The following is a 10694-nucleotide window of genomic DNA, read 5'->3' on the forward strand; positions in this document are numbered from 1 at the left end:
CCGGGTCCCGGCCCCCGAGAGGCCGCCGCGGCCCCCGCCTGCGCCCTCTCAGCCCTTCTGGGACCCCCAGCGCCCCTGGACTCTCCGCTGACTCCGCGCGTCCCCCTCGCCTGAACCCTTGACGTGCCAGCTAGGACCCCGGAGCTCTGGACACGCCCCAGCCCTCTTCTACCCGGCACCGGACATCTCTGACCCTCTCCAGGCCCCAACCTCCTGCTCCAGGTCCCTGGGGCGACGTCGGCCGGGCCCCCTTCGAGCCCCTGGGCTGCAGCGCGCCATGCGCCCGCAGGTGTCCCGGCTCCGCTTCCTGGCGCTGCTGCTCCAGCTGCTGCCGCCGCCTGCGCGCGCCGCGAAGCCCTCGGCGCAGGACGTGAGCCTGGGCGTGGTGAGCGCGGGGGACCTCGGGCGCCTGGGGGGCAGGGAGGCTGGGAGAGGGCAACTGAGCGACTGGGACAGTGTCTGGGGACTCGGAATCAGGGATCTGTCGGGAGGTGTGGGGCTCGGCTTTGGAGATCTGGAGGGAGCTGGGGTGAGGACGGAGAGCCTGGACTCCTGGGTCCAGACAAAGACCTGCAACGCCAGGGAGAATCCGTGCCCTCACCCTGCCTTTGACACCTGTCCCTTCAATGACCTAGGACTGGCTGACCCGCTACGGCTACCTGCCGCCCCCTGACCCCGCTCAGGCCCAGCTGCAGAGCCCTGCGAAGCTGCGAGATGCCATCAAGGTCATGCAGAGGTTCGCCGGCCTGCCCGAGACGGGTCTCATGGGTAGGTGGCCCCCATCCCTCCCCGACTGTGCCCCTGTGCCCCTCGACCGTGCCCAGCAGTCTTTGAGCTCAGTGTTCTCGGGGTGCATTCCCGGGGGATCTCAGGCATTCATCTTTATTTATTTACTTTTTGGAGATGGGGTCTCACTCTGCTGCCCATGGTGGAGTGCAGTGGCACTATCCTGGCTCACTGCAGCCGCACACTCCCGGGCTCAAGCCTTAGACGCCCTTGTAGCTGGGGCTACAGGCACACGCGAGCACACCCGGCTAATTTTTTATTTATTTATTTTTATTCAGAGTCTCACTCTGTTGCCCAGGTTGCTCTGTTGCTCACGGCCACTGCAGCCTCCACCTGCTGGGCTCAGGCTATCTTTCTGTTTCAGCCTTCCAAGTAGCTGGAACCACTACACCCAACGAATTTTTTGATTTATTCAGGCAATCCTCTCATCTCGACCTCCCAAAGTGCTGGGATTACAGGCATGAGTCACCGCGCCCTAATAGACAGGGTCTCACTCTGTCATCCAGGCAGTGGTGTGATCATAGCTCACTGCAGCCTTGAACTCCTGGGCTCAAGCTACTTTCCCACTTCAGTCTCCTGAGTAGTTGGGACTACAGGTGCATACCACCACACTGGGCTAATTTTTATTTTTATTTTTGTAGAGATGGGGTTTTGCTATGTTGCCCAGGATGAGGCATTCATTTTTCAATAAACATTTCCTAAAAATCTCTTTTGTTTATTTGTTTGTTTTTGTTTTGTGACTTGGAATCTTACTCTGTCGCCCAGGCTGGAGTGCAGTGGCACCCTCACAGCCACCGCAGCCTCGATCTGCTGGGCCCAGAAGATCCTTCCACCTCAGCCTCCCAAGTAGCTGGAACCATAGGTGTGCACCACCACGCCTGGCTAATTTTTTGATTTATTGTAGAGACGAGGTCTTGCCAAGTTGCCCCAGCTAGTCTCGAACCCCTGGGCTCAGGCAGTCTCGCTTCTGCCTCCCAGAGTGCTGGGATTACAGGCCTGAGCCACCACGTCCAGTCTGAGAATCTCTTACATGCCGGGCCATTTCGGTCTCTGCCAGTACAGTGGTGAGCAACGTGGCTAAGGTTCCTTCTGTCATAGAGTTGATATTCTAGAGGGAGAGAGAGACACAGGTCAAGAGCATCAGTATGCAAGATAATTTCAGGGAGTGTTGAGTATTGTGAAGAAAACAGAATGCTAACGGAATTGGGGGGCTGGTCAGGTTAGGGCAGCCCCTCTGAAAGATATCGTTGGAGTGGAGACCACAGGAGGAGGAGCTGGCCATGGGAAGATGTAAAGTGTCCTTGACAAGTGCAAAGGCCTGCAACGTGCACAAGTTGGTGACCTGGAGTGATGGGAGGGCTGACGGGCTTTGGTAAGAGCCTTGGCTGGACCCTAGGTAGGTACTTGGAATTGATTCCAAGGGTGATAAGAAATGCAGAAGTGTCCTAAGGTGAGAAGCCACTCATCTGACTTGCAGTTTTCAGCTTCCTCTGGTGGCTGCTGGAGGCTGGGGTGTGGGGGCTCCCAGACCAGTGAGGAGGTGGCAGCAGCATCCCTGGGAGGGATGATGGTGGCTTGGGGGTGGTGGTGCCGGAGCAGCTGGACCTGGGGTGTGTGTTTTGGAGGCAGAGCTGAGGAGCTCCTCTGTGGGGTGACATGGGGAGAAAGAGGGGACCCACAGGGTCCTGGCCAGCTACAAAGAAGGGCAGGAGCTTCTTCTGTCCTGTTCACTCTCGAGAACAGCCTCGAATGGTCTGGCATCTTTTTGTCCTCAGTGACTACTTGGCTACCTCAACAAATGAGGTGCAGTTTGACCTCTTTATTCGAAAACGAAGAGGCTGCTGGGAAAGGAGGTCCCTGGTATACCCAACTGGGAGGGGGTGGCTTGCTGCAGGAGATTGGATGCCCAGCAGTCCTGGGGACTTTGGACTTCATCGGGGTGTGATGAGGACTTGGGAGCAATGGTGGGAAGTCTGAGCCTCCCCTGGAGGGTTCCAGCCTCAAAGGGAGGAGTCCCGGCTATATCCCCAGCGCTCCTTTCTCCAGAGTCCACCCACTAGGGCCCAGGGCAGCAGGACACAAGATCTAAGCCTCTGAGCACCACCTAGACACTGCCAGTCCATAGGGCCAGGCAGAGAGGGTGATGCCACTGAAGGGATGCAGTCTTAGCTCGAATGAGCTGGCTTCCATAGTCAGACTGCCTGGGCCAAATCCAGGCAAATTTCTTATTCTCCCTCTCCCAGCCTCAGTTTCCCCATTAGGAAGTTAGCTAGTACTGTGATCTAGGCAGGCTCTCCTACTGCTGACCCTTCTCCTAACCTGTTTCCTGCAGACCTGGTGACGATGGCCACCATGCGTAAGCCCCGCTGCTCCCTGCCCGATTTGCTGGGGGCAGCAGGCCTGGTCAGGCGGCGGCGGCGGTATGCTCTGGGTGGCAGTATATGGAAGAAGCGAACCCTGACCTGGAGGTAGGTCCCGGTGCCCACCCGTGCATGCCCTGGGCCGGCCTACCAGGGCCTAGCCTTGAATGGCTGCCTTTTCTGCCTCCACGAGCATCCTTACTCCCCTCCTGTCTCCTCAGGGTCCGTTCCTTCCCCCAGGGCTCCCAGCTGAGCCAGGAGACGGTGCGAGTCCTCATGAGCTATGCGCTGGCCGCCTGGGGCGTCGAGTCGGGCCTCGCCTTTCACGAGGTGGATTCTTTGCGGGACCAGGAGCCTGACATCCTCATTGACTTCGCCCGGGCCTACCACCAGGACAGTTACCCCTTTGATGGACTGGGGGGCACCCTGGCCCATGCCTTCTTCCCTGGGGAGCACCCCATCTCTGGGGACACTCACTTTGACGATGAGGAGACCTGGACTTTTGGGTCAACAGGTAACATCTCCTCTCTTCAAAGAGGTCTTCTCCCCAGATTTGTGTGTCTTAAAGAATTAGGTTTTCTTTTTTTTTTCTTTTTGTGTTGAAGTCTCTGTCACTCAGGCTGGAGTGCAGTGTCGTGCTCATGGCCACCCCAGCATTGACCTGCTGGGCTCTGGTGATCCTTCGCCTCAGCCTTCCAAGTAGCCAGAAACTACAGGCATCCGCTACCATGCCCGGCTGATTTTTTGATTTACTATAGAAATGAGGTCTCACCACGTTGCCCAGGCTGGTCTTGAATCTGTGGGCTCAGGTAATCCTCTTGCCTCGGCCTCCCAAAGTGCTGGGATTACAGGCTTGAGCCACTGCACCCGGCCACGTTTTCTTTTTTTAGCAACAGAGTCTCACTCTGTTGCCCAGGTTGGTTGCAATCATAGTTCACTGCAGCTTCAAACTCCTGAATTCAGGTGATCCTCCCATCTCAGCCTCCTGAGAGGCTGGGACTACAGGTGAGCATGACCATGCCCAGCTCATTATTTTACTTTTTTAGAGATGGGGTCTTGCTGTGTTGCCCAGGCTGGTCTTGAACTCTTAGCCTCAAGCTATACTCCCACTTCAGCCTTCCAAAGTGCTGGGATTACAGGTGTGAGCCTCTATATCCAGCCAAGAATTAGGTTCAAATCACATTTATTGATGGAGGCTGTATCTTTTGGGGGTCTCCAGAAAGACAGAATGGATAGGATATGTGTATGTGTAAATAAATTTATTTTAAGGAATTGGTTCACAGGGATTATGGGAGCCGGCAAGACCAATATTTTCAGGACAGGTTGGCAGTCTGGAAGCGCAGGCAGGATTTGTGTCATCGTCTTGAGGCAGGATTCCTTCCTTGCCAGGAAACCTCAGATTTGCTCTTAAGGTCTTGAACTGATTGGATGGGCCCCCATGATTTGCTTTCCTTAAAGTCACCTGATCATAGGTGTTAGTCACATCTACAAAATACCTTCCCAGCAACATCTAGACTAGTGTTTGACCAAACAGTTGGGCACCTTAACCAGGTCAAACTGACACATCCAATTAACCATCACAAAGACCTGCCAGGTGCTCAGCTCCCAGCTGGGACTGAGGACTTGCAGAGACAAAAACACCTCTCTGTCCGGCAGCTGAGTCAGAAGGGTGGCCAGAGTTACTTCACACACGGTGACACAGCGACATGGAATCATGGCAGAGGAAATCCTGGAGCTTGTGGGTGCCCAGAAGAGATGTTGACCTCATTCGTGGGTGAGGGGAGGCTTGCTGGAAGGGACATCCCATTCATATACATGTCCACAATGGGTGCCAAGTGGCACGAGGCCAGACGGACAGGGTCCTGCTCTCTTGGAGGGCACAGGGTGGGAGAGATGCAATAAGAAAGCAAGAACCAGCCAGCTGGCAAGTCCAAGGTAGTCAGGTAGGAGGAACCAGTGAGGGGCACAGTGGCCCAGGACATCTGAGGCCACAAGGCAAAAATAGGCATTGGTGAGGAGATGGCAGAGGATGGCAGGTCCTGTGTCGCCAGGGGCCTTGGAAAGCATGTGGAAGAGTTTGGAAAATGGGGTTCTGAAGGCTATGGGGAATCGCCGAGGAGTTTTGCATTCTAGAAACATCACTGGCTGCATTGGGGGAGGGGGGTCAGGAGAGAGGCAGGGAGGCAGAAGTTATCTGAGCAAGGACAGGGATCTGACTGGATCCTGAGGACAAGGGGGATAAGGAGGCTGGAATGACCCCAGGTCAGGTTCTGGGCCCCTGGAAGATGGTGTACTATTGGTTTTTTCTTTCTTTTTTTTTCTTTTGAATTTTTTAAATTAAAAAAAAGTTTTTAAATTGAGATGGGAGTCACACTATGTTGCCCAGGCTGGTCTTGAACTCCTGGACTCAAGCAATCCTCCCACCTTGGCCTCCGAAAGCACTGGGGTTACAAGTGTGAGCCACCACGCCTGGCCAGTGGTGTACTGTTAATGCAGATGCAAGTGTGGGAGGAACAGCAGGTTGGCAGAAGGCTTGGCTTTGTGTTGGCTGTGCTGGGGGATGACTGGCAGGTGGTGCCCAGGTGGGTGAGGCTCCTGCCATAGGATGTGGGCTCCTCTGCCTTAGGTCAGGGTCCCCGGAACTGGAGCTCCGGATGGAAATTCCTATGCAAGCAGTTTCTCAGGAGTGTGTGCCCGGGGGAAGGGGAAGCGGGAACAGGCTAGAAGCTGAGCAAGGATGTGGTCTCAGCTGGAGAGGAACCTGATCCCATGGGAACCATGCAGCGGGGTAGGGCTGGCTCTGCACCATATTGACTCCACAGGCCATGGGATGCTGGGGAGCCTGGGGAAGAGGCAGCCGAGGACAGTGCCCAGACCCTGGGAGGGCTTGGGCGGGGCATATCTGGTGAAGCTGTGTGCTTCGAAGCTGCACTCAGGTCAGGCTTTCTCCATACCCAGTGTGCAAGTTATTAATACTTCACCTCAGCGTACTCAGCTTTCTCATCTGGGAAATGGGGGTGAGACTAGTACTTGCTGGCGGTGCTGTTTTCATCCACAGCTCCCAGGGCAGAGAACTGCCTTCAGAGCTGGGCCTGGCAGCAGACCTGAGAGTGAGCAGTCCACAGCTGGTGGCAAGGTTCCCAGAGGAGAAGGGAGAATGTGGAGCTCAGGCACAGCACCACAGAGAGCCTGCCAGCTGGGTAGTAGAGAGGAGGACTCCAGGAGACAGAGAAAGAGCAGGCTGGAAGGTGAGGAAGAACAGTGGAGGAGGAAGTGGACCCCAGTCCAGTGAGTAGACATGGGCCTGTGTTTGCTCACCCAGGGGTGAAGTGACCTTTCATGGTGCCTGTGGGCTCTGTGGGTAGGGAAGACCCAGACCGCAGCAGGGTTACATGTGTGAGGAGTGAGGGAAGTAAGGATTGACCATGGACCAAGGAACTTGGCTGGGCAGGGAGGGTGGAGAGCAGTGTGGTGGGGGTAGGGAGGAAGGTCAAGAGGATAAGGGCGTCGTGAACACAGGGACACTGGATAAGCCATGGAAAAAAGGATGAGGGATGGATGAACGGGTGGATGGATGGTTGCACGCATGGGTGCGTGGATGGACAGATGGGTAGACAGGTAGGACATGGTCCTCCTCCTGGAGGAGGTGATCAAGCCAGGGTCCTCACACAGGGCAGGGTAAGGGGCAGGAGGTGAGCACGGGGAAGATGAAGCTATCTGCCCTGGGTGCACCGGAAGTTACAGGTTGCATCAATGGCCTGTCTTGCTGAAATACGTTTGTCAGCATTTATCTGAGAGTTGGGGGCTGGGCTGGGTGGAAGCTTGAGTGGCTGTGGGCCTTGAGTGGAGGCTGAGGGGAGAGGACACAGGAGCTGCCTGCTGGGGCTGGGGCAAGGCTGAGAGAAGGTACCAGGGCCCCTGTAGCCTGCTCTCTGGGACTCTCATGGACCAGGCTGCACCACTGTGCTTGTGTCATTTCCCCCAGCGGCATGGTGTGAGAAGGCGCAGAAGGGTGCTGGCGCGAAAGCCCAGTGTGGCCAGGGGAGGCCAGGCGGGGCAGGGAGGTGAGACATGAAAGAGATCACCCTGATTTAGACACCAGACTTCCTCCAGTTTCTCAAAAAAAGGACTCAGAGCAGCAGGAAACGCTGCAGTCAACATGGAAATGCACTGGTGTAAGTGCACATTGACCAAGACCCTCTGCAGCCACTGCTGAAGGCAGAATGCAGAGCCAGGACACTGGCCATCTGTCTTGTCCTCTCTGCTTCAGTTTCCTCCTCTGTAAAATGTGGACAAGAGACGATTGGTAGCAAGTGAAGGAGGCCAAGCGTTTACCACTCCTTTGAGGGCTTACACGTTTCCTCCTAGACTCTTATCTAGTGACTTGGGGCCAAGGGAAATTTGCTTTTCAATCCACCAGGTCATTTCCTCTAAACCTGCCCCCAACGCTGGTAACCCTAGTTAGAGATTTCCATGGAGGAGATCAACATCTGAGCGAATGAATCTGTGCCTCCCTGTGGGGTTGCCCCGCTGTGTCACCGTATTACTGTCTCTGTCTCAGGATCGTGGATCTATGAGGATCTGGGCTCCGGCCAGGGCTGGAGCATGAAGAGGCTCAGTCCTGGTGGTTCTGGTGCCCAGGCTGGATCCCCAGGGTAGAGGCAGCTGTGGTGGGAGGAGGCTGGGAGCTAGGCTGGGCGCCAGGCCACAGGCTGTGGTCTGAGAGTGCTTGCTGGAGAGAGTCCCATGTTCCCAAGGAGATGGAGGAAGGCTGAAGTGGGGGGTGGTGGTGGAGGAGCGGTAGGGACAGACGGAAAGCAGGAGGGGAGGAACCATGGCCTGGGAATGTGGAGAGCTCTTGGGTGGAGGAGACTGATCTTTATTTCCAGCAGATGTGGGTGGGAGGGGAAAGGGGGGTCTCTAACCTCAGACTGGAGCTGGGAGTTGGGGATGTTCTAAGGCTGAGGCTTCTCGGAGAGAGCTGCATGCACCCCCAGGTTCCTGCTCCCCAAAGTTTCTATGTACAAAGTCTTCCTTTCCTAGGGGATGGCCACATCCATGTAGGGACATCCCTTCCTCGGGGCATTCTCTGGGTCTCCTCAGCCCTCTGGCCCAGTGTCCAGCATGGCCAGGCTGAATGGGGAACAGCCATGAGTGATGGAGTGGCTCAGGGAGGGGTCTGGGCAGAGGAAGCTGAGGCCATCTCCAGAGGGCCTCCTGGCGGTTATTGCTGGACAGCAGGCCTCACTCGCAGGGACTTCCTGGGCTGCCCCTTTCCTGGTGTGGGGTGGCCTCAGCTCCAGCCCACTCTCCCCCTCAGATGGTGAGGGAACCGACCTGTTCGCTGTGGCTGTCCATGAGTTCGGCCATGCCCTGGGCCTGGGCCACTCCTCAGCACCCAACTCCATCATGAGGCCCTTTTACCAGGGCCCCGTGGGTGACCCTGACAAGTACCGCCTGTCCCAGGATGACCGAGATGGCCTGCAACAGCTCTATGGTAAGGGGGGCGGGGCCCCACCCTGAATCAGCCTCGTGGCTTGCCTGCAGCCTCTGCAGCAGGCCAAGGCACCCACACCTGTCCGACTTTCCTCACAGGGAAGGCGCCCCAAACCCCATATGACAAGCCCACGAGGAAACCCCTGGTTCCTCCTCCCCAGCCCCCAAACCTGCCTCCTGACAGGTGAGTGTGTGACCTTGGGTGGCCAGCCCCCTGTCCCCAGCATCCTCTGAGAGGGGGGTGGTGGGAGTCCCTGCATGGAGGACCTCTCCTCACCTCTCCTCTCCCCCCAGCCCTTCCTCCCCCTTCCCTGATCGATGTGAGGGCAGTTTTGACGCCATCGCCAATATCCGTGGGGAAACCTTCTTCTTCAAAGGTGAGTCACTTCAACCCCACATGGTTGGCTTCCTACCCACTTGGGGTGACCCACCAGGCTGTGGGCTTTCCCGGGAAATGGAACTTTTAGCTCTAGAAAAGGAAAAATCCTGGACAAGCTGCGACCAGTTGGTCACCCTAGATGCACCGTGCCCTTGATTTTTGTTTTTGAGGTGGAGTCTCACTCTGATGCCCAGCCTGGAGTGCAGTGGCATGCTCACAGCCACTGCAGCCTCAACCTGCTGGGCTCAGGCAATCCTTCCACCTCAGCCTTCCAAGTAGCTGGAACCACAGGCATGCATCATCACACCCAGCTAATTTTTTGATTTATTGTAGAGATGAGGTCTCACCACGTTGCCCAGGCTGGTCTCGAACCTGTGGGCTTAGGCAATCCTCTTGCCTCCACCCCCCAAAGTGCTGAGATTGCAGGCATGAACCACCATGCCCGGCTGATTTTTTTTTTTTTTTTTTTGCGTCGGGGGTCTCACTCTGTTACCCAGGTTGAAGTGCAGTAGCATGATCACGACAATCACAGCTCATGGCAGGCTCAACCTGCCTGGGCTCAGGAGATCCTTCCACTTCAGCATCCTGAGTAGCTGGGACTACAGGTGCACACCACCACGCCCAGCTAATTTTTAAAATTTTTTGTAGAGATGAGTTTGCTATGTTGCTCAGGCTAGTCTTGAACTCCTGGGCTCAAGCAATCCTCTCACCTCAGTCTTCCAGAGTGCTGGGATTACAGACCAGAGCCACTACACCTGGCCTGCGCATGATTTCTAGATGGAACCCCGCCCCCACACACACAGTGGAGGGAGGGTGTTGGGGGGGTGTTGGAGGGTGGGTGGGAAGGCCTCCTGCTACATACGCCTGGTGCCAGCCCCTTCTTCCCTCCCAGGCCCCTGGTTCTGGCGTCTCCAGCCCTCGGGACAGCTGGTGTCCCACCGGCCTGCCCGACTACACCGGTTTTGGGAGGGGCTGCCTGCCCGCGTGAGGGTCATCCAGGCCGCCTACGCCCGGCACCGGGACGGCCGGATCCTTCTCTTCAGTGGTGAGTGGGGGCCGGATGGCCGGGTGGGCTGGGGACTAGCACGCGGAGTCCACCCTGACCTCCCAGCCTCCTCCCTCCAGGCCCCCAGTTCTGGGTGTTCCAGGACCGGCAGCTGGAAGGCGGGGCGCGGCCGCTCACGGAGCTGGGGCTGCCCCCGGGGGAGGAGGTGGACGCCGTGTTCCTGTGGCCCCTGAACGGAAAGACCTACCTGATCCGGGGCCAGCGCTACTGGCGCTACGACGAGGCGGCGGCGCGCCCGGACCCCGGCTATCCACGCGAGCTGAGTCTCTGGGAAGGCGCGCCCCCTGCCCCCGACGATGTCACCGTCAGTAACACAGGTGGGAGGATGCGGGGGAGGAGGTCCAGCCGCTGGCACCTGCCAGTTACTGGTCCTGGGGGGGTGAGGGGTGCCTGGAGGATGGGGGAATTGGCGAGCCCTCGGCCAGCAGGGGGCGGGGCTTGGGCAGCCCCGGGCTAGGACTGAAGTGTCTCCCCCCTCGCAGGTGACACCTACTTCTTCAAGGGCGTCCACTACTGGCGCTTTCCCAAGGGCAGCGTCAAGACCGACCCGGACTCCCCCCAGCCCGTGGGGCCCAAGTGGCTGGACTGCCCAGCCCCCAGTGCTGGC

General features: G+C 57.4%; 1 protein-coding gene across 1 annotated transcript in view; it reads left to right on the top strand.

Annotated features, from left to right (window-relative positions):
- MMP25 (matrix metallopeptidase 25) overlaps window positions 1–10694 on the top strand; it is a 62224-nt gene that overhangs the window by 2626 nt on the left and 48904 nt on the right. The window contains 10 exon segments of the mRNA XM_008063927.2: window positions 223–385; window positions 636–768; window positions 3119–3254; window positions 3368–3660; window positions 8467–8643; window positions 8742–8826; window positions 8937–9019; window positions 9914–10066; window positions 10147–10404; window positions 10570–10692. Of these exon segments, the coding sequence (XP_008062118.2) occupies window positions 223–385; window positions 636–768; window positions 3119–3254; window positions 3368–3660; window positions 8467–8643; window positions 8742–8826; window positions 8937–9019; window positions 9914–10066; window positions 10147–10404; window positions 10570–10692 (1604 nt within the window).

The sequence above is a fragment of the Carlito syrichta genome, unplaced genomic scaffold (genome assembly GCF_000164805.1).
Source record: "Carlito syrichta isolate Samal-C Ts95f unplaced genomic scaffold, Tarsius_syrichta-2.0.1 Scaffold307141, whole genome shotgun sequence".
In the NCBI taxonomy this organism is placed as follows: domain Eukaryota; kingdom Metazoa; phylum Chordata; class Mammalia; order Primates; family Tarsiidae; genus Carlito; species Carlito syrichta.